Here is a 25,602-nt window from a genome sequence, read left to right on the forward strand (position 1 = left end):
ATGATAAACTAAAAGCAACCATCATATGAGGGAAAAAAACGTAATTATTCATTCAGGTTGAAAGTATTTGTCATTCCTGAACTAATTTTCACATAGAATGAATATTTCAATGTCTTGTAAAAAGCAAAAGATAACAAGATGTACTTGTGAAACACTTATGCCCCTTATGACAGCTTATGGCGCGCGTTGTATTTTCTCAAACGCAAATCAAACTCCAAGGTGAAAATCAAAAGATCGAATTTGTTGGTATCCAAGGAAAGTAATGTCTTAAATCATAAAGAAAATATGAAAGTCCTGCTTCTAACTTTTCAAAACTTATGACCAAGCTTAAAGTTTTTTTAACAGTGGGTCACACTCTCATTCAAAGGTAAGAAGCATAAAAGTCCTTGCACCAATTGTTCAAAAGTTTTGGCCAAGGTTAAAGTTTGATTTTTTGTAAAAGTGGGTCTAACTCCAAGGTCAGGTTCAGAGTTCAAATATGGTGGTTCCCATAAAAAGTTCTAATCACAAGGAATATATCTGTGAAATATAAAAGTCATAGCCCCGTCCACACAGGTTTCTAACAAGCTAGGTTTAAGTATTTGCAGACGGACAGATAGACAAACAGGACAAAAACTATATACTACCGTATCTTTGATTACTGGAGCATAACAAATATGTTGCCATATACATTAAAAAACCGAACAATTTAAACTTTTTTGGATATCAGTGTAATTGTGTAGACTTGCCATGAGCAATGTCCGTTAAACTTTCCACTGCGTTGGCAGGTAGTGGATTTCTTCTGTTGCCAAATTCCAAACAGTCAATTACAGTGTCAACAATATCAACCGTTATATTCTGTTAATTTGGATAAAATTATTAATGCTTGATTAAACATTTAATAATCAACATTTTAAAAATGGCTGATTTGGGAAGAAAAAGTAGGATAGAATTTTGATAATAGAATTGAAAATAGCTGGAAAAGAACCAAAATGGTTAATAGTATTGTGGATATTATGACTGTATTTATCATCTTAAGCTAATTGATTTAATGTCAATAGTTACTCAGTTTAATTGACATAATTTTTTGGTATCACAAATATCACAAATTACAATTTCTATTAATATTTAATTTATACAAACCACTGCCTCCAAAGACAAATAAGGTTGAAAGCGAGTCAGAGCATCCAGGGTGCTAAAAATTTGTTGCATATCTGCTAATTTGAATCTGTCAGAGGAATTTGAACAGCCAGGGGTAACAACGCTTTGGACTAGTTGCAGAATTTTCACAACTTTTTGCAATTGTAAAATATGAGTCATGCTAAGCAATTATGGAAGTTAACTAAATCTAGCTATAAAAACTGATAAGGCCTTTTGTGACTAAAATGGACGAAACAATCTACATACTTTTAAATTATCGCAATTTAATTAATAAGGTAATTTGTACAAAAATATCTTTAATTTATGAAAAACCGAAATAATTAATTATCAACCTCTTTAATGTAACTACTGTGACAATCTGAACCAATCTAAGGGAAAAAATCTAAACTGACTTTCTGGATCAATCAGAGAAAAGGGTATCTATAAAACTGACTGGACCAATTAGAGAGGTACACTATTAATAAGATTATCTGGACCAATCAGAAAAGTAAACCAATACTAAAATTGTTTGGACCCGTCAGAGAACTACACTACTTTTAAAACTGTATTAGCCGGTCAAATCAGAGAAGTACATTACTTATGAGACTATCTGGACCAACCAGAGAACAAATTTCCTGATCAACCTTATGAAACATAATAAGTTTCGAAAATTTTATGTGTACAGAATTAATTAACCTGTTGATAAACAAGAAACACAGGCTTCAATGCAGACGTGTCGATTAGGATAGACTCCGCACCTTCTCTCACTTCTTCTTCAGTCGTTGTAGCATCAGTCTAAAAGATGGATTTGCAAGAAGGTAATTCAAAAATAAAGATAATCAAGAATGTATGAATCTTACCTTTAGAAATAGTCCACTACTAAAGCCTTGAAATGTCCCCTAAAATGAAGACTTTTTTTGCAATAAATATAAAACAGGTACGCACAAAGGGAAATAGTTTGAAACCAGATGCAACAGCTCCCAAGAAATTCGAAGTTTGAATGTCGTTCCCCGATAGACTGTAAATGTTGAATTTTGATTCAAAGTTTTGAAGTGACAGCTCAATAGCTGAAGTATCATATACATCTATCGGCTGCAACGGGGATGGGTGTATAACCTGCAAAAGCAAACAATTAACACTTTATAGATAATCAGGTACAGAAAAACATTGAAAATCTTTAATAAACGTTTGCTTTATAGTTGTATAGAAACGTTTATAAATATCTTAATTAAAAATAGCATTGGTTTTGTAATTTGATAGGGGAAATGATGAAAAAGAAAATAGATAATATAAATCATAGTGATTTAATTATTACTGTTATGGATGAGGAATATATTCCACAATCCTCATAGATGTCAAAAACTCGAACTCGGACTGTTACAATGTGATTGAAAACTGGATCCCCCGGTTGTATTGGGACATCTAAGATGCTACTCTCGCCTACAAGCAAAGTAACATTATGTAGACCAAAATTTTCTGCATTGAAGAATGCAAAGGCAATTAAACGGAAATATAAAGTTCAATTGAAAGTCTATTTAAATGAAGAAATAGGTCTTATCAGCATCACTACTAAGAAAATAACAAGCATACATACATATTGAATTTATTCTAAGGTTTTTTTTTAGTCAAATGATTATTGCATGTTATATAAGATAGGATTAATAATACAATTTAGCATCAGAGAAAATATATAGCTATAAAAATTTACATACTTCCTTCATAGAGAAAATTGACTACGTTTTCCTCTCCGTGTGAAAAGTTTCTTTTTGTAACTGTTTCGTAAAGGTATGTGAATACATTTCTATCATCGTCTGTATCGAACCAATTTGAGCACTGTACGCTAAGAAGAACAACCAGCAAATCTGTTATGAAAATAAAATATTAAGGATAGTATTTATAGTTTTTGTGGCACCACAATTTTATTAACCTTTTAATGTTATATAAACGTCATTTAAAAAAAATACCATCAAGCGTTGGTTCTTAAATCAATAAGAAGGACTTTTGATTTGGAGATTTTTTAAATGAAAGGCAAGTTTCCACAATGAAAGTGTTTTTTTTTTAAATGAGTACTAATGTATACAGGGAATTTTTTGCCCTCGTTTTATTTTCGCCCCTTTCGTATAACCTTGTATACAGTATTTCTTTTCCCCCAAATAACCCGATGATGATTACACTTACCTGTTCTCTGTTGGATAGAACAAGAACCACCAGTAGGTGGTGCATTAGTTTGTAACTTCCTGTATACGTGCCCACTTATCTCTGTTTCGTTGACCACTGACATATACAAAGTCACCAGATATGTTTCTCCAGGTGTTAAAGAGAATTTTGGCAAGACAAAGCTTTGCTTACTAGTATCTGAACAAAGAGAAAACACAAATTTCAACCACTATATAAATATGATAATAAACACTTATACACATTTATTTTTTTTTAGGTTTTGGAGTTTTTCTTTGCAAAATCATACTTATCTAATAAAGGTATATATATCTCAAAATAAAATAAATATACCATTCTTTAAAAAAAATGCTTCAGTTTTTGAGTTTTACAACAGATTTAGATATAACTTAAAAATAGAATTAATGAATGAAATATATATGTCTATAACAAACAGTACTCAAGCTCAAAAACAAAACACATTTTGGAGCACAGCAAACATGGATCTCTAACATCAGAGGTGGGTCAGGTGCAATGTAGGAGTGAGTATCCCTTGCCGACCATCACACCCTCCGTATGCTCCTTATTGTGATAGGTAAACAACAGAAAAATTAATATACCATTTTCGTTGACTACAGACAAAATCTGTGCCGGTTGAAACAAGCCCGATCCAATTTCATCTTCCCACAGTGTCCACACATATTGAACCTCATGTTCTGGTTTACAGGACCTGCACCAAGCAGTTAAAGCCAATTTCGATGACACGGACACTTTATCGTTACAATTCAGGCTGCAGCTGAAGAAGTGATTTAAATTAAATTGTATATATTATTAAAGAAATTTAATACAGTTTAGATACTTTGTGTACTTTATATTAAAAAAAAAACTTTCGCTCAAAATGAACAAAAAAAAATTTTATAACGATTAAATTATCTTTGATATTGTTAAATAATATCACTGTATTTTAACTAATAGCAATACTTTATCTGAAGATCAATCGGTCCCGCTTTCGTAAATCTTGCAATTTGCGTGAATTGGTTTTGAGATGATCCTTCCTCCACAGTTACCGTAATAGCATAGTCGAATGATTCGGATATTAAAGAGTTCAACTGACCAAAACCACATGACACCTCTTTAACAGAGCACGTGCCTGATGACTTGTCACTGAGTTGTATTTTCGGTCCTTCTAGATCCACTCGAATGAGTCTGTATAATAATCAGAATTGTTTCTTCATTTGGAAAAGAAGGTGCATTATACTTTTCCTTAAAATTGTATTACATAGATAATGATTTAGTCTTAATTTTAAGAAATATTTTATGCATATCAAGTTTCAGTAATGTTTCTAACACGACAATTTTTATTCAAAATGTAAAAGACAAAATAAGAAATCTTCTTTGTATACAGGTTTGGGATAAAAATGTTCTCAAAGTTTAAAAATTGATTTTGATATGATTTCAAACACCACATTTTTTTAAAAATTTGATTGAAAATGGAAACATAGCAGAGACACACGAGGTCAATGGGCCACATCGCTCACTTGATTAACTTTGTTCTTAACCTGACCCCCCCCCCCTTTGTAATACCTATTTTGACATATTGTCAATAAAATATGTTCAAAACAAAACCTATTTTGACCCCACCCTACCCTGGGGGTTATGATTTGAATCTACACTACCCAAGAATGCTTCTATATAAGTTTCAGCTTTCCTGACCTAGTGGCTCTTGAGAAGAAGATTTTTAAAGAGTTTTTTTTTAAGTATTTTACTGTAAAACTTGGGATTCCCTATTAAAAACATAAAATTCCCTTTACCCAAGAATTCTTTGTATTAAGTTTGGTTAAAATTGACCCAATGGTTCTTGAGAAGTTGAAATTGTAAAAAGTTTGCAGACGGATGGATAAACGGAAGAACGGACAAGGGGTGATCAGAAAACCTCACTAGAACTTTCAGCTCAAGTGAGCTAATAAAAAAAATGGAAAAACTGATTTTTCCTCAAATAATTATGAAAATAAAAGCACAATATATACCTTTTACAGGTAAATGTAAAAGTCAAGTTCTCATTTTCTCCTAAATCTCCGTTTGCAATACGAGATTCACTAAGCGCATCGAAAAGATAATTGCCTGATCTTATGACATAATCACCACCACTGATGTATGCAAAGGGAGAAGAATTGAAGAACCAAATATAGGTGTATTCGGATATCCATGTGTTGCCGAGGAATATATATAGCAGAAGATAATATTGTCCCCCTGGCAGTGTGTCTCTTTTGATGAGAAGGGTACCCTTTCCGTCATTCACGGGATTTTCATATGGATACGATGTATTTGTTTTCCCTTTGTTGTTTGCCCCATATACATACCATTGGAAATTCGGATTCTCATTTTCGCAGTAAATAAGCATTCTATTTCTAATGTACAAATCACTTGATTTATAGACTTTCATCGAGTTCGTTGGTACAGAGTATTGGCGATCGTATATTCCCTTAGAATCAAAACAACCATTCGTAACTGTAATTTTTTAGTCTTTTGTCATTGTTTTACCAGCAATGTAATTCCAACAGTGAATAATTATGGTATGTACTCCAAGGCTTGTGTACGTATACTCAAAGATGATAGGCTGTGTATTTGTTATATTTTGTGTCTTGTAGAAAACACTATGGCGATCAACTGCATCCCCCGCATTCATACTGCAGGTTATGTAAGGTCTGGGGTCGAAAGACAATGTATGTACACCGATTGTCATGTGTCCGGGTGGAAGAAAAATCGCATCTTGTTGAATGTAAAGGTATAAACTATCTTCTAGCTTGTAATCTGCAATCAAGGGTTGCTCAAGATATACTCTTTCTTCAGTTTCATTTCCATAGACAGATGGAATGTAAAATCCATAGTTCTGGAACATTACCGTATATGTATACTGGTTCATGAACTCATTGAGTGCAAAAGAAGAAGAATCTACGTAATAAGCTGAGGCAGAATCTGTATCAAATATGTATGTAGCGTTACCAGGAATCCCATGAGCTGCAAAGGTAACCTGTGTATCCCTGAAATCAAACGCTGTCTGATTACAGCTAAATTGGATCACCCCTAAAGTAATGTTCCGATAATGTGTGTAGGTATTATTTGGAACCCCTATTTCAATACTCATACTAAAGGTTCCTCTTCTGGTTGAAAATATGTGTGTTTTTGTTTCAGCTTTCAAAACAAATGTTTCAACAGGTGTTCCATCTCCAAAATTCCAATTGACAGTTAAACCTGGTGGAAATCGTTTAAATCTCTTTATGGAAATAGTAAATGTTACACTTACAGGTACAGAAACGGCTCGATAATAATGACGGTATTCCTCAGTCGGTTGAACTCGTTCCAATGTCATGCTCATGGGGATTACACTGGGATACTCAAAGTCAAACTCAGATAGACTGTATGATTCCGCATAGATAGTTGCATAAACACTTTGAGCAGTTAGGTCATTTGTGCAGGTGAAAATAACATTCTTTTGTCCCGCCGACTTATAAAAGTAAACCTTCAAAATCGATATGCCACTTATAAGATTAACTGATTGTGTTTCTTCTCCTTCGCCATATTGGAAAATGCACCTGACGTTTGTGGGGTTTGGCGCTCCTGATGAGTAATGTAACGTCAGCTCAGTATTCCCACCTGGTACTGGAACGTAATCCGTCAAAGGGCTGATAGATAAGCTTCCACCTGGAATTGGGTATTCAACCCTTATAACTTTATGATAAGTCTGGGTATACATTGTGTTCCAGAAGATGCATGTGATGTTGTAAACTCCAGGAGCTGCGTAGGAATGTGAAAGTGAATAGTACGTAAAGTAATCAGAAAATGCTTTCTGAAATGATCCTGATGTATGCCTGTAGTTGCTTTTGTCTCCAAAATCAAGAACGAAATGAAAATTAAAGTATTGAGCTGACGGAAAGTAAAGATATACCTGTTCATGAACTGCAGCAATGTCTTTTACAACAATTTCATCATTTATTTTATTCCAAGCATAAATGATCTTGCTAGCATTATTATTAGACCCGGAATAATATACGTATGCAGAAAGGGTATAGTTTCCTTGATAATAGCAATAAGTGTTGCATATTAATGTCCCGTTGCTATTCTTCAAATCCGAAATCTTTGGATAGGTAGTGCAACCTGTTCCGCCGCTGTTGTAAAATTGTACTTCAGCATAATCATCGTTGTTAGTTGTATTTATATCTGCTGTGAGTCTTACTTCCACACTCTCCCCAACGCGGTACACTTCTGAATCATTGAAGTGAATGGTAACATTTTCTATAATTTTGCCTGAAATTATAATTGTATATGTATTATTTAGGTTTTTTTTTTGGCATGTCTAATGATCTGTAAATTTAGCTAGTAGGTGATATAAGATTTATATATTTTGTAATGAGAGGTTATCAAAACATCCGATATTCTATATTATTCACTGATGCAATGAATTTTAACCGTTTGTGCATCTTATTAAGTTTTAAACATTTCTTCAACATCATATATTCTGTCTGTAAAATGAACAATATCACATATGGTTCATCTTTAAACAATTTGTAACTTTTTCCAGTAACCTATTGTATAACAACATGCAATCTGCAAAAAATACAATTCATATCTTATATATATACATTATTTTTCTAATGATGTACCGGATATCTTAGTTATTCAAAGGTCATTTTTTGAAGAAAAAAATTGCACTATACTTGGTTTTACAATGGAAATAGTACAATTCTCAGTTAATCGTGGACTTTCAGTAAGGCGTGGTATTCTCAACGTTACATGTACATCATTAACGTCAGAAATTTACACAGCCTTTCATTCACTGTTGAAATATACATTCCAGTGAATGTCAACGAGTGTGTATCAATGATCCAATGTTATTGTTTCGAACGGCAGAGGTGGGGTTTTAGTCGTCTAATCGTTGTCAACAACGACTTAAACCTGCTGATGTGATTAAGGACCCTCTCTACACCATTACAAAATGTTTTTTGGATATTGAGAAAAATACATATTATAAAGGTGTTAGTATTGAGCTTCTTTATATGATATTTAACATATGGTGCGTGGCATTTACCCCCAGGTAAAATAATCAAACACAACACAGTATCAGTGAATAGAAATCACTGTTGTTTACTTCCATAGAGAAAATACATGTAAATAACATGTTCAATTAATTTATCTTGGCCTTTAAAATGTTAAGAATACCTGAATTGATTACAAATTGTGTGATAAACTGTGAATTTCTAATTTTAAGAATTTAGATCTAAGGGCAGATCACCCTAACTGCAAAAAAAACCCCATAGAATAAGAACTCTTTAGTGTGCAGTGTAAAGAGGGTTGTTAATATCTTATAAATAAATGAGAATCTATTCGCCATTTGAGAGACGTTAATTAGGTATTGTCGAGAGAGTCACACCCTACTGAAATTCCAAGGCTGAGAATCGTACTATTCTTACTCGTCCCAAGAAAGTTTCTGAAAATATGAATACTTTTAATAATCTGCAGAATCTTAAGAGAAAACATTTGGAAATTTAAATATTTCTACATGGCAAAGTTGAAGGAAATACCGTAGACACCTTTTAACTTTAACATTAACGTCTACAGTCTCTAACACATCTAAGTATGGAACATGCGTGTCTTTTATTACGAGTTCACTGGATTATATATAGTAAACAGACGGATAAATGAACTTAATTGATAAAATTTTAACGTTGATACTTCTAAATCTTTTATTTAAAGCTACGACAAGCATTTATCTTCTTTTCATATTTAAAAGAGAATGTTTTAGTGATAAAAATCTACTTTAAATTATGTATCGAGTAATATAGGATGACAATTAATTCCTTTAGAAAGACAAAGCCTGAATGGATAAAGTCTTTCTAAAAAGTTTTCAATTCTACTTATTTTTCATAAAGTGTAATATAAGGGCTGTTCGAAAATTATTGAGACATTAACGTTAACTCCATAAAAGGCAGAGATAGATTCAGAAAAATTCATCAACATTTTATAAAGAAGGAATAAAACAATTATTCAAATTTCTAATTTATAGGATATGTAGATAAGTTCTGGTAGAATTATAAACATGCATATGTCTATCGACCTGGAGCAGCATTGCAACGTCATTTTAACGTCACGTCAGTCGATGTTTTCGCATGTGAAAAGATATGATCGGGTAGCGTTGACTCTTTTTTCTTTGTTATCATTTAAAACATTACAAAAATCAAACAATTCTTCAAAAAATGTGTAGCGGTTGCTACACCAGTATAAAACTGTCTAGTGTCATATATACCTGAGGACCTAGCATCACGCAATGCCAATATATGCAGCGCCGGTCAATGTTATTAATTCCCTAGCAGTATAAATTGATTTCCGATTTTACTCTGGTTAAATTATTGGTCAGACAAAAATATATACATATGAAATAACAATTCTTAGACATGTTTTTGTACTCGTTTTTATTGTTTTAACAAGTTGATCAGTCTGGAAAAGAGTTCTACATAGCGCTACACAATTTTAGGCATGCTCGCTGTTCCGCCTTGACGTCAAAATTCATTTTGTCGTCGTTATTATATTTCTTACCACGCCTCATTTTTTAATGATCTCCGTATTTCTCATCAGAAATATAACAATCTTGCACAACATGAAGACAAAGCAGAATTAAAAAGGTACATACATAAATTGTATTATTTAAAATAGCCAACATCCCTAAATAGTCAAGATATTATCAAAGAAAATATTGAATATAATTTTCAGGTTAAATTCACTATCATCTGTTGAAAAGGCAAAAAATCCTCTGATTGAGTAAACTTTATAATTACAGAATTGGTTCGTTACTTTTTCAATATAAAATAATGACTGCATTTATGAAGCAAAACTACTTATCAAAACTGAACCCTAAAGGTTATCAATGATTACTTATTAAGGTATTCACTCGTAAAATTTGTTATATAAAGGATTTTTAGACGTATATTTCGTAACAATACTCACATAGCATGACTCAAAATCGCAGAGAAAATAGGGGGTAAGTGTGCTTCTAGTTAAGCTACGGTACAATTAAGTTAAACTTTTCACTTAAATTTGAACTCTTTTATTTATCACTTTAACCTTTATCATATTCTATAAGATGTAACAATGGCTGTAATTATAATCTTATCATACGTAAAATAGATTTAATAATCTTTATCATTGAACAAATATTGCAAATTAATTCGCCAAAATTATTGTGTGACCTTTTTGCACTAAAAAGTGAAATGTTCTTGATATTAAAAGTCTAAATAGGCAATAAAATATTTTTTGTATTTAACTTTTTACGACTTCAGTCCTGATCAATCACAAGTATCGAGTACTTAAAAACAATGAAAGAAAAAGGTGGGGTCAGTGATGTAAAATTGGTCAAAAAATGCGATTTTTAGTCAAAAACGGTGTAAATTGTATCTTGACTTCTTTAATATATCTCCATTTCTCGGCAAAGTTTGTTGAGGGAAGGTGTGATTGTTTTAATATTCTAAAAATATATATATTGATACCCATATTTTATATTCCTTGCATATCATGACGGAAAATGTAAAAAGTATGTGAGGCTTAAGTTCCAAGATATTAAAAAATAAATAAATGTGCACATTTGCAGAAATTTTTTGCTAAATATCCTCCCACGACAAGAAATATTCCCCATCAAGTTTGTTTCTTTGTAAATTTTTGAGCATTTTTTTTCATTGAATGTTGAACAATTTACATTGTTTGATTTCAATATGTAATAAAAATTGATTTATAATAAATAGTTTTGAAGCAATTGGTTTTGTATAAACTTTTCTAAAAAGTGTGACATACCTTGTTTTTTTTTAAAGCTTCCCTTCCCGCTTTTGCCAGAAAATAAATAGTTTCTTATAAATAATAAATGCCAAAAGAACAATGCGAGACCAATTTGTTTCTTATTCTGTGTTTTCATTTGTTACTCATTTTTGTATGGTCTCAAACAAGAATACCTGGTCCATCGCAGATATACAAATATTTTCTTTCATAATTAATCGAATATTATTGTGTCATATTAAGTATAGTGTCATCTCATGATTGTAATAAATATCAGAAAAATTAAGCCATCGTATGAGCTCTTCAAATGATAAAGGAAACAAAGATTCAATACTTGTCATATCATTAATTTTCGTTACGAACATTTGTATTCTTTGAAAATAACGTTTCTGCACATTAAATTTTCAAGTGGTTTAAGAGAATGTCTTTTTCAATTTTCATAGGAGACATTTAATTTGTACTCATTGTTTATTTTCTCTAAATATAGTTTTTTTTAAAAATCATTCTTTCATTATTTTGACTTCGGTTCATGCTAGAAACATGATTTTTAGTGGTTTACACCTATTGCGCATCTAATTCAAATTCCATATAATTAATAGAAATGTTTTTATTAAACACCTTTATTTGATCTCATGATATGTGTCGGAATTTTCTTAGAAAATATTTTTATACTTTTTTATATTACCCTCATGAAGTACTGAGAAATACTGGTTGTATAAAGTGCAGAAAAGTCGAACGTTTTGGATGTTACTGACATTTGATTTTTTTTCAAAGAATACTTAAAGAAGGTTTGATACTGAGCTTAACAACATATTTTGGTCTCGATCTTTATTTAAACAAGAGGCCCATGGGCCTTTTAGGTCACCTGAGTATCATGTAACAACTTTCAAACAATGGAATTTGGTTTGTGCTTTAAAACCAGAGGCCATGAAATTCTTAATTTTGCACAACAGAGACACCGTTGCTTATCATTAATAACTTAGCATGCATACTCTAGTTACTTTATACCAACATCCCTAAATAGATCAGAGTAACAAAGAGAAAATGCATTTCCACTTTGTAAATTCAGTATCATCTGTTGAAAAGGCAACCACATATTTCAAAATTTTGGAAATTTTATTTATCATGAATGATTTATTAATACCAAAGAGCAGATTTCAAAGCATTAATTTATTTTTCAAAACTGTAACCCTAAAGGTTATCAATGATACCCTTGTATTCCCAGGGGGCATGAAATTAACCATTTTGCTAGATGCACCTTTCTTCATCAAAAATATATATACTTAGATCATTGGCATAATACCCATGAGCAAAGAAAAATATTTTCAAAGAATTCATGCATTTTCACTATATAATCATTTGAGACATTTAGAGCCCTGCCCTAACACCAGAACACCTGACCCAGGGGCCATGAAATTGACAATTTTGGAAGAGGCATCCTTCTTATCATAACTATGTTCAAAGTTCATTGGTTTAATACCCAGGAATAATGAAGAAGATTTTCAAAGAATCAATGTATTTTCACTATATAATCAATAGAGCCCCCCAACACCAGAAACCCCAACCCAGGAGCCATAAAATTCACCAGTTTGGAAGAAACACTCTTGCTCATCATAACTATATACTTAGTTAGTTTGTTTAATACCCAGGAGCAAAGAAGAAGATTTTTAAAGAATTATTGTTATTTTCACTATATAATCAACCCACTCACACCCCTTTCCACAAAACCCCTGACCCAGGGGCCATCCAATTCATAAATATGCATGGTTGAGGCACTCTTGTTAATAATAGCATACTTGAGGAAAATCTATTTAATATCCAGCAGCAGAGGAGAATGCTTTTTAAGGAATTAATGCATTTTCACTAAATGATCTAAATATCCTCCCACCCTAACAAAACCCCCAATCCAGTTTGTCTTTGTAAATTTTTGACAATTTTGGAAGAACACTACATTGTTTGATCATAACTATATTCTTAGTTAGTTTGTTGAATACCCAGGAGTAAAGAAGAAGATTTTTAAATAATTAATGTATTTTCACTATATAATCAATAGAGCCCCACCTTAACACCAGAACACCTGACCCTGTTTCCATGAAATTAAATGCCAAAAGAACAAGAGGCACTTTGTTTATTATAACTGTGTTTCGGTATTTGGTTATTTTTTAAATGCCCAGGAGCAGAGATGAAGATTTTAAAAGAATTAATGTATTTTTGTCATATATAATCAATAGAGCCCCATTGTAATAAACACCAGAACCCCTAAGCCCAGGGGCCATCAAATGATCAAAAAACAAAGAGGCACTACTTGGTCATCATAACTAATGTTTGGTTAGAACATTTGTATTCCAGGAAATAAAGATTTCCAAAGAAATAATGAAATTTTCTAATGATTATATAGAACCCTAACACCAGAATTTTCCCAGGGGCCATGACTTTCACAATTTTGGTAGAGGACTCTCTGCTGATTACAATCATGTCAACAGTTTGACTGCTTGACATCCAGGAGTAAAGGAGAAGATTTTAAAAGACTGCATTAATTTTCGTGGTTTTGGCCCCACCCCTATAGGGGGGCAGGGAAATGATTTTCAAAATTTTTGTTCCCCTTTACCCATATTTTCTGTATACCAAATTTTTGAAATTTTTTATATTGGCTCAGAGAAGAAGCTAAAAATGTTCAAAAGTTTAGAAACGACGTACATTTTGGATGTTACTGACATTTGATTTTTTTTTCAAAGAATACAATAGGTCACCTGAGTTTACATAGGTGACTTCATTTAAAAAATCTTATCATTTTAAGTTCAAATATTAGATCTTGATTCTACGATGCAAAATAAACTATATCAAATAAAAATAATGCGATTAAATTCCATTCGAATGGGATGAAACCAGGAACAATATTTTGTGGCAGAAGGTTTTTTAAAGAAAAAAAAATGATCCATTTTCCGTTTTTAAAATGTATACAGTACTGCTAATTTTAGATTTCTATTCTTTCCATGCAGGTCACACCGAACTGTTTTTCCAAAGAATTGTTTTATGCTCGTTCTGAAATATCTATTTAGGTATTTTCCAGAAGTCCAGGGAAAATTGAACCTATTCTAGCATAAAATTACCACTTTTTAGTAATCTAAAAATTTACCTCATAGACCCCAATTTTTATTTTCTGAACTTTGATCAATCTGCTTAAATTCAGCAAAAGTTTAAGATGATATATGAAAAATTTTCTTGCTTATTAAATTTTTAATGCAACAAAATTCCATTTTGTGAGTGCATAACGGTCAAATAATTGATTATGCGAAGCAATTTGAAATTTTACTGAGTCACAATTTAAATGCGTTTTTGTTAAATAAACCTATAGTTTACTTTGTCCCATGACTTATTTAGAAAAAAAAAACACTGGAAGGAAAACGTAGAAGATGTAATTTTTATTGAGACCAAATTTTCAGGGCAAAAAGGTCATTTTAAATATACTGTAGCGCCAAAAGAAGCATATTGATCCCCGTTTTTTGAATTTTTAATTAAGGTTCGTGCGTAGAAACTAAACATTATTATACGTGACCAAAAAAAAAAAGTTTAAAACTTTAAATCTCAGGATCCAACCTGGTTAATTTTTTTTTTGAGAATCCACACTCAAATCACTTTTAAATTATGCTGTAGGTATTTACAGTAAAACTGAAGTCCATATTTGTTTAGGAAATATATTTACTAAATAATACACCCTCTTTTCTCTTCTTAACTTGGTTCAATTTCAGGCCTTTGGATCCAACACAATGAGATTATAAATAAGAAAGTTAACGATTTTCTTATCTCCTTCTTTTTATTAATTACCATCATGATATTATTATTGGGGTATTTTACATGAACCCCAGAAGGGTTCAGGAGATTAGAAACTGTGAGTGAGGCATCGAAGAAAATATCTCTAGACTTCTTTTTTCCTCTTTTTTTTCTACAGTTAGAAGTTTGCATTTGAGTTGCAAAGATTAATGCAAAAAAAGAAACATCTACATACAACCATGCTTTTTCACTACAGGATGTTAATTTTTAACGTAAGAGCAAAATTAAAAGAGGAAAATTATGCATGGTTTATTTGTGACGTGAAAAATGAAACCTTGGGGGCAATAAAACATAGACGAGCTCTCTTTTGATCCCAAACTCACGTTTCTACCTTTGAAAAAAGTGAGACTGAGATCAAAATTGATCTGGTCTCTTATGTTTTTATGGCTCCCGGGTCTTGTCATTTTTCCAGGGGGGTGGGGGTCATTAAATTTGTCATCAAACAAGCAACAAAATATCATGACAAACAATAAAAATTTTGAATCACTTTTCAGCACTTCATCGTAAATCTTGCTTGCATACACAATAAAAATAAACTTTACATTCTCTGCAATTTTTTTTTTACTTTTTCTAACTTGAATTGTTCATTTTTGACACTGCATGGCCATATGAAAAATTAAATTTAATGTCTTCATCGCATATTTTTATATAAAGTGAAAGGTATCTATATAAAATTAACATACAATTTGTGTTTGAAAATAGAAGAATAATATTTCATTTGGTTGCGCAGTAGTTTAAACTGATTTTTCTAATTTAAATTGCATTCAATATTTTTTTTTAAAGATATATACGAGAGTTGTTCGAAAAGTTCGTGGACTTTTGTCATATTTTCTTATTTGACGTCATATGTTATCCAAATTTGGTAGATGTTTTTAATGCATGTTAAACTTCTGAATTAAATTAAAACTATCATTTCGAATATATTTTCCAGAATTGTTATCAAACATTTTAATTAATATTTAATCAACAAGTTACCAAAATCTTGTGTGACTTTGACTGATAATTCCTGAGTTATTGAATTTGATATGCATGTCGATACCCCCCCCCCAAAAAAAAAATGAAAGATTTCTTATCATATACCTTGCGCATCAGTAACAACCTTGATTCTCCTGTGAACTGAGTTTATCAGAGCGTTTATCTTTCTCAAAAGATTATCATTTAACCCTCCCGACGGTAGTCTTAATGGTTGAGAGTAGCTGTAACATTCTAAATCCAACAAATCCCCCCGCCATATGAATCCGACGAATTTTCGATTTAGGATAAAATTTACAAAACCAGCTGGTTTGGTACAAGTAAATGTTCTTAAGAAAGTCTCGACAAACACTGTCTACATTTTGCCCGTGTGAACATGCTAAAAACATTACGCATACCACGTGTACGTGCGCGTGTGAGAGTAAAGTCGACGTAAAGTTGCCAAGCTCGCAGACCAAATTAGAGCAGAGAGTTTCTGGCAGTAAAAGGGTGAATATTATGAGTATGATAGTATGTTGTATAAATACTGGTTTCAATGATAATGCCTTGACGATTACCGAGGTGGAACGTTGAAAACCTATTTTGATGTGACGTTGTTACGCGCCAACGTCACCGCCATGGTTGGTTGGAAACATTTTAATATACTCTCTGACAAACAAAAAAAAATTGGTTGAAAAGTTTAAAACAAACTGCACAGCAACATGCTGTTGCCTTTTCATTCGCTTATGCAATTCAATTACTAAACCCAATGTAACTTCCGTCAGCCATACCACAACTGCAAGAAATTTATACTGACTGCAAATATGCAAAAGCGTTGTCTATAATACTAATGCATCGTTTGGCACTAAAAATTGTGATCACAAAATTGTCCTCATCAATATGCATGTTTTCAGGGGTTTGTTTTATCATTTTACCCAAGTGAAGCCAAACATTTCATGGTTGAGTAGTTTTGACTAGCGATTTTAGTACAAAGTAACCAATACACACATCTAATTTTCATAAATTTCGGCCACATAGTCAAAATATTTTTGCACATGTTCTCATGCGTTTCTTTTTCCTTTCAGTATAGTTTTAAAATAAGGCTTAATATTTTGCTTCGATGAAAAGAAATCAATTTGAGAAGATATGTTGTTCTAATATGAAAACATAGAGCAGCAGATAACGATGCTATGTTGTGTTTTACTCGGGAAAAATCCTGAATAAATTCTAAAAATGGTAAAAATCAAAAATATATGTCACAATCGAGTCGTGCATGTGTGTACGAATAGTACAGGCATAATCTGAATGACATAGACTCTGTATTGGATGAGGACAATCTGTGAAGAAACGAATTAAGTTGAACACCTGAACAAAAACTTTAAAAAGATGGAACGTCGCGGAAAGACATATGCGCTTCAGAGTTGCTGATACTGTGAAAGCAGAGTTAATCAATAAAAGAAATTAAAACATTAACGAAGGAAATTATACAACGAGAACAATTGTAAAAAAAATTCAAGTGATAGAAAAAAGTTTTTAACAAGTCAGAATTTTGATTATAATGTATCAAATGTATATATAGAAATAGTATTTTTTGAGAAATTCTTGACGTTATGTTTTGACATTACATTGCCGTTGAGTTTGCTCCGCGGGTACAAAACATGTTGATTCTAAAAAGTAGTAAATTGATTTCTGTTGAATCGAATGGAATGAAACTTCATACATCGACAAAACAATTATTTTATATATTATTATGTGCTTTTTTCAACTTCTGAAAAGTAATGTAACGAAGATTGACATTGTCTAAGAACTTTTCGAACAACCCTGAAATAATTAAATTACTCACCCATTGTACAAAATGTATTCCTTTTCAAAATCTTATTCTTCTTCCGAGAAGGATTTGTTAACATTTTTCCTTCCATAGACGATCAGAGAGAGAAAGGGGAGAGAGAAAGAAGAGAAAGAGAGAGAAAGAGAGAGAAAATGGACTCACCATTTGCAGACGGTTGGATGAAAAAGCAGAGTAACAATGTCCAGGAATTTGTAATTGACATTATCTTCTTTATCATGTTTTCAAAGTCCTTTTCATTTTCTCAAGGAACAGAGGTAAAAGTTTCACGACAGTTCAGAAAACACCGATTATGTATAGCTTGCTCCCACGAAATAAATGGATCATTATAATTTAGGTATATTTTAAATAGAGTAATTTTATGGGGGTGTTTAAAAAAGGCTCTTGCGCAACTGGATCTCATTCCATCTTTCTTATGCATTTTTAGTTCATTGCAATCAATTATGTATATGATTGTTTTGTTTCGTATCCCTTTTCTTTCATTTCAAGAGAAGGTTTAATGTTGGGAATTACCAGTTAAAATTGAATGTTTTATGACGGGACCAGTTATATCATTTATGAGGATTGATCCAAAAGCTCGTTGAATTTCATCATATTTCATATATCTATTTGTAAAAATGGTTAAAAAATACGAAATAAATTAAAATATAGACAATTCTTGTAATTTTTCTAGTAAAACAATATAGTTTTAAATACCCATAACTCTATGGCAGTTGCCATATAAAAGAAAATTTGAAAATGCAGGGAGACATTTAATCGTTCATTTTCTTTTTTCTTAATACGTATATTGAAAAATGAGAGGAAAAAAATCGTTCTGAGTTACATATAAAAGGAAAATTATGTCATAATTACGATTTCTTGACCTCTCGTGAAACTATGTGTGAGAATTTTACTGATTTAAATGAAATTTTAGTTTATTAGTTGATGATTTATTGTTTATCTTTAAATTGTAGGACAACGTCAATTTCAATCAAGTTATAAGTTTTGTGAAAATATCGGGAACACTCTGACTTAAACGCCTATAGATACTACTGACACAGGCTGTAGAAAAATGCATTCGACAACTTGTTTTTCAAGTTTCATGAGAAATTTAAGAAAAAATAGAACTTCCATGGAGTTTGATTAAAGATGTGGCAGCCTTTCGGGTGGTCTTTTATGCGTCGTAGATATTTTAGCGTTAATGGACGTTGACCGCTGACGTAATAATTATAACATCATATGGAAAGATGTGGAGTATTTTTGAAATATGAGTGTTATATGAAGATAAGTCAGTGTGAGGGAATACTAATGCTTTTCTTGAGAAAAAATGAGGGTGAGATGCTACTATAATGTGACGTGACATACTAAACTTGACGATACGTCGAAGTCTCCCCTATATTTTACAACTATCCATTTTCAAGAAAACTCGTGCGACCTGATAAGTAATTGGAACGTAGAGAAATTTTCCTGCATTATTGCATAAAAACTCTATAGTAGAAATATTCCTTTTGTTTGCTTCCATTATCTCACGATGGCATTTTACAAAGAAATTCTTTGAACTTTTGGGTCAACCCTCGTATACGGCTTTCCCGGTCATAACGGATTTGGTCGGTTTACAGGGGATGTCTCAATCCCCTATGACAACTTATCCCACCTCTGATATTTTCAGGGGTTTGTGTTGGCGCTGCTCCCGATTTACATTGCTTCCAAAGAGCTTGATAACTGTTAGTAATCTCCATATTGATCGTATTATGCAGATGATATAAAAGGTTGACATAAATCCCGTTATAATTCCCCATCACTGGCAAAAAAATAATATTTGATATTCAATGTCATTTGTAAAAAGTAGCATGAAGTTGTTCCCATGATATGTCACAAAATGAAATGGCATTATGCCAAGGGGTTCCAAAGATTTTTGTTCCATTATCAATCTTGAACTCGATGTAATTTCAGTTTTATATGAATTGGAAAACCTTCAAGTAGGAGAAAGACTGTAAAACAGGGGCAATGTAAGTCGATGTGTTGATATAATAAAGATTAGCCACACTTTAGGACAAATTATACGTAGATCGTAGAATGAGTGAAATTGCAGATCAATTCATCACTTCGTTGCACAAAAACCTGAATAGTATCTAAATATAATTGTACTTCAAATTCCCACACCCCTTGAATAGTTGTATTCTTATTTCTGATTACGTTTATAACAAGCAAAAGGGTAAAACATTACATAAGGTTTTGTCACGGAATTTTTTTCTTTAAAATTGTTGCTATTTTTTTGTTCAAAGTTGCTACATGTAGTAAGTGATATTCCACATTGATTATCTTTTATATAGAAATAATCTATATCCTTTATAAAGTGTAATAAAAATAATCAGATTGAGTAAAATATAATGTGTTAGGAAACGGATATTTTGTACATTGAAATATTTTTTTACAAGAATGAAGATTAAAACTTAACGTCAAACGATACGTTCCTTATATCTGTTTGGTATATCTTCATAATGTATTAAAAATTTACAAAATATTTTTTTACTTTCTGATTTCCAAAACGGTTTCTGATAGTTATTAAAAATTTGAAACACTAAAAATTTGATTTTTGCAAGCAAAGCTTTTTTTCCCTAACAGGATTACAATGTATATAAGAAATGCCACCCTCTTGTATCTTGCACAAATGCCTGATAAGGAACCTCAATTTTTTTTGTGAGTAAACACGTTTAAGTAGTAATTCTTCAATGAAGAAATCTTGGATAAAAATATAAATTATTAAGGAACGTCTCGTCTGTCCTTAAAGTTGTATTGCGAATTAAGTGAGGATAACGAACATCGATCAGTTTTGAAAAAAAGAGAAAATTACAATGATTTTTATAACAGTACAAAGGATATGGACCTCTGAAAATTTAAACTTTGTCATTGACCGTTCACACCTGCCGAGAACTCTAACTAATAATTAAGGATAGATTCGACCTTGTAAGATAACCTCCCATTAAAGGTGGTAATTGCTTACAAGGTCATTGAAACAACCACAGAATTTAGGTAATGATGACTTTCAACGAGGTTACTGAAATTCTTATATTAAGAGCCAGTCCGCGAGAAAACCATGCAAAATTCAAAACATCGTCCAAATGGAAGGTTGCAACTTGTGAATTTTAAGTAGCTTAAAATTTTCTACATAAAGGTAGAAGTCAGAATATCCACAAAAAATGTCGAACCCTGCATCTATTTTCAGTAACAGCTCATTTGCCTATTTGTCGAAAATCACACAAAATTTAAAGGAACATGTATACAAATTGATCAAGTCAAAAAGTTACCTTTTGTCATCAGTTTATTTTCAAATTTTGTTTTATTTTCATAGCCATGGTCTAATTAACACAATTAATGAGGAAAAACTTAATTCAAACGAATATTTTATTTTTTACCTATCTATTTATAGATCCTAAATAAATGAGTATGATTTTTTTAGCCATTTTTAGATGCTCGTTTCTCTCAAGACCAAGGTTGAAATTAAATTAAATTAATTGTTACTTTAAGAATGATCTAACCTCTACTTTGTATTAAAATATTGAGCTTGGGAAATAATATCTACATGTTGTAAATTAGTTTAATAGTTTAAGAAGTATTTTATTCATAATATACAAAGAGTACAATATGAATATGGATTGAACAGCAGGCCAAGGGCCTATATTAGTTCGCTCCATTTGAGATCAAGGTACACATGGTATAATTAAATTACTGTACATATTTTAAGTTCAACAAAACATGTATTATAAAGTAATATTAAGAGAATTATAAAGAATACATGGTTGAAGAAAAATTGAGGAGAAAAAATGCATAAAGAAAACAATAACATAAATTTAAAAGAAAAGAAAAAGGAAAAAAAAATGATGGAAAAAAACAAACAAACAAAAAATTAAGTAATAAGAATATGGAGAGGAAGGCTCAGACTAAAATCTTTTAGTGTTTTTTATAAAATTATGAACTTGGTCAAAGAATAACATATTTTCTCTAAGAGATAGGCAATCATAACCTGATAATACAATATTGACATCTCTTGGTATGTCATGGTCGCTCATGTATGTAATTAAAATGTTCCTGGCAAAATCATAACATGGGCATTGAAAGAAAAAGTGAACAGAGTCTTCAAAACAATATCCACATTTTAAGCATTTAGGTGAATCAACTAAATTATGATTAAACAAGTCAGCATTAAGATTACTAGAGAAGTTTCTCAACTGACAGTGGAGTATATTTAATTTTCTTTGTCCATAATTGTATAATTTGGATTTTGTTTTGTCTTCAAGATTTTTATTTTGCATACACTGTTTAAACTTTGCTACACTTGTTACAGCTTTTAAGCTATCTGGCAAATCATTCCATAATTTAATTGTAGATGGTAAAAAACTTTTGTAGTATGCAACTGTTCTAGTGATTGGTAGGTGATACGAATTATTGCGTAACGCGTAATTATGTGAAACAGGTAGGCATTGATTGACCATTTCTTGCAAATATTCAGGTGTATAATCATTAAGTATTTTGTACATAAGTGTAAGCTTATGTTTAGTTCTTCTTTCACTAAGCGTTTGCCATCCTAATTCATTATACAATTTTTGTTTCGAAGAATTGCGCCTTAACCCAGTAATGATACGCCCAGCCTCTATTTGCACACTCTCTAATAGATTACTCTGTTCTTGTGTGCAATTATCCCATACTACATTTCCATATTCTAAAATAGGCCTTATAAAAGCAATATAAATACTAATAAGGGAATCTCTGTTTAATTTATATTTAAGGGTGCGAAGAACATTTAAACGTTGACATGCTTTATCATATATTTTGGAAATATGTTCTGACCAACCACCATTGGATTGTAGTATAAGTCCAAGGTGGCAGTGACTTTGCTGTTGTTCTATGTAATTATTTACATAACTAAATGAGATTTGTGGATGAGCTTTATTTGACCGGGTAAAATTAACATTTACAGTTTTGCTAGGATTAAAGTCTACCATCCATTGTCTGGACCATTGTTTAATTTTTCCAAGTCATTAATTAAAGAGACGGCAGGGGCTTGTGTATCAGAGTCTACAATTACAAACAAAGAAGTATCATCTGCAAATAACCTAATTTGATTTTCTAAATCTTCAGTTATGTCATTAATATATATCAAAAAGAGGAATGGTCCTAATACCGACGCCTGCATTTATACTTTCTCTAACTGAGGAGTACCCTTCTAATAATACTTTTTGTTCACGATCAGTAAGATAGTTTTCAATCCAATCCAATATATTTCCGACAACACCATTCTGCTTAAGCTTAAATAATAACCCCTTATGCCAGACCTTATCAAATGCTTTTGATATATCACAGAAAACAAATCTTACATCTTTGCCTTGGTCTAAATTGCTTATAATAGTATTGTATATTTCTAAAAGCTGATTTACGGTGGAGTCCCCAGGTTGGAATCCAGACTGATTCTTGGATAAAAGATTATGATCCATCATATAGTTGTGGAGATGTTTGAAAATAATTTTTTCCATAATCTTACAGAGAATACTAGTTAAAGCAATAGGTCTGTAGTTTCCTGGTTCTTCGGGACTACCTTTATTTTTATAAACTGGTGTAATATTTGATAGTTTCCATATATGGGGAAGCTGTTTGCTGGTTAATGATGCATTAAACAATTTTGCTAGGGGTGCAGTGATAGACGGAATGATATTTTTCAGTATATGTGGAGAAATATCATCTGGTCCTGGGGGTTTAGATGGGTTGATATTATGTAATTGATCCTCCACTTCTTGGGGTGTAATATGAATTGTGTTTATTGAATATGGTGGACCTGGCCCTTGAGGGGGTAGTTCGGATTCTGTTCTCACATCAATATGTGATATTTCTGCAAAGTGTTTATTAATTATATTAGCTTTTTCAATTGGGTGTATATAAATTCTACCATTGGATTTTATTGGTGGGGGTTTGGTTTGTTTTTTAGAAAATTTAGTAATAGACTTTACAATTCGCCACCATTTGCCAGGTGGTATTGTTCTACCTAATATTTGTGAGGTAATTTTTTTTTTCTTTATAGACTTGTTTTGATTTACGTACCATACTTATTACTTCATTCCTTAAATGACGGTATCTACTCCATTGATATTCATTATTATTTGCTTTTGCTTTATAATGTACTCTATTTCTTTGTCGCATCTTACATCTAATAGCACTTGTCATAAATGGTTTATCTGATGGTCTAATGGTCACTACTTTTTTAGGTATATTTTTGTCAACATAATGGTTATATATCTTCATAAAGTTATCATATATGTCATTGATATTGTGTGTATTAAATACCTCTCTATCCCAATCAACATTTGACAAATCTGTGCATAGTCGTGAGTAGTTAGCTTTTATATAATTTCTTATGTATCTTTTATATGAGTGTTGCTTGAATGTTTTAAAATGTAGATCAACACCAACTGGACTATGAGTGCTACAAAAAGGTGTTAAGATATTTACAGTTTCTATTTTTTCAACAGCATTGGTAATAATAAGATCAATACATGTACCTTTTGATCTTGAAAAATTTGTTGGTTTTGTAACAACATTTGATAAAGAAAAATTTTGCAACATGTTTTTAAATGCATTGCTACCATCAGCTAACATATCAAAATTAAAATCGCCCAACAGAAATATTGGTAATTCAGCATTCAAAGCACTTTCTATAGATAGTGCAAGTTGGTTTACAAAGTCTGCTTTTGCACTAGGTGGTCTATATATTACACCAACTAAAAATTTGTGATTACCATTTTCAATCTCAATCCATATAATTTCAATATTTGAAGTAAGTATATCATCACGTTTCTTGAAACTGAGATCACTTTTAACATAGATCATAACACCACCTCCATACCTGTTACGATCAAGTCTAACGGGTGTCTGAAATCCTTCAAGTTCAATATCATTGTCAGTTATAGATTGGTCTAAATGACTTTCAGTAATAGCAACAATATCATAATCACATAGTTCATTATATATAATGTCAATTTTAGGGAGAATGCTACACACATTATTATGTATAATTTTTATATTGGAGTTCAATGTAGGACCTGGATTGATTTCAATGCCTCCTATAATGAGTAAATAATAGATTACCAAGTAATAATATAAGGACATACCTTGAAAAATTCTATCCCTTACACATCGTTTGCACATGGTTGTGGGAAATAATATAAATCATTCTTAGTCATTTGTATCAAAAATCAAGTTGGTATGATCAGAAAATGCCACAACCATTATAAAATTGACAACTTTCACTTTGTAATAAAAGTAAACACTAAAAGTGCAGTCTACTGAGCCCTGAGAATTGGTAAGAACCGAATTGAAAAACTAAGTTGAAAAAGAAATGAACATAATAAGAAAAAGGTATACAACATAAATACATGTATATACAGTAGAAATGAAAACCATATCGATGTAATATATGGCAGATTAAATAACTAATCAGTGTGCTATATACATGGCCTGGTCATGTATCTCGTTGATTAGTCTGCCCCTCGTAAAGCGTACTGGTAATCGTGTCACAAGCGCTCGAGAAACCCTGAGTGTTTTTGCACGTGGAGAAATGACAGATTTGCACCAAGTATGCGGCAAGGAAATAAAACGTTTACGGCCGTCGAATTAAATTCAGATCGGCAAGAGTCCATACGTAAAACGTCTAGTCCCTATAGGCAGCATTAGCAGGAGTTGAGGTAAGTGGTGCAAACTCTGGACGCAGTTCAGGAGATAGGGGATCATTTGGTGACTCAAGGAAAGTATGCAGTTTGTGGAGGCCCTCCTCGGTCTCTATGGTGATCTTTTTCTTCCCTAGTGTCTTAACAATTATCTTTCCATCATACGTCCATGCATTTTCCAACTGATCA

General features: G+C 31.8%; 1 protein-coding gene across 1 annotated transcript; it reads right to left on the bottom strand.

Annotated features, from left to right (window-relative positions):
- Window positions 1-728: 728 nt before the first annotated feature.
- On the bottom strand, window positions 729-24,895 carry LOC134236667 (uncharacterized; the record flags this gene model as incomplete). The annotated part of the gene is given in 15 exon segments (XM_062718843.1): window positions 729-837; window positions 1,123-1,279; window positions 1,820-1,914; window positions 2,065-2,188; window positions 2,430-2,559; window positions 2,832-2,981; window positions 3,298-3,474; window positions 3,894-4,069; window positions 4,255-4,479; window positions 5,301-7,578; window positions 22,341-22,429; window positions 22,699-22,774; window positions 22,899-23,582; window positions 24,334-24,810; window positions 24,859-24,895. Coding segments are annotated over 15 exon segments (4,984 nt in total), but the record flags the coding sequence as incomplete, so codon positions are not given.
- Between the last annotated feature and the right edge of the window lie 707 nt (window positions 24,896-25,602).

Source organism: Saccostrea cucullata, unplaced genomic scaffold, assembly GCF_032062105.1.
Source record: "Saccostrea cucullata isolate Sc308-1 unplaced genomic scaffold, CSIRO_AGI_Scuc_v1 ctg443, whole genome shotgun sequence".
NCBI lineage: Eukaryota > Metazoa > Mollusca > Bivalvia > Ostreida > Ostreidae > Saccostrea > Saccostrea cuccullata.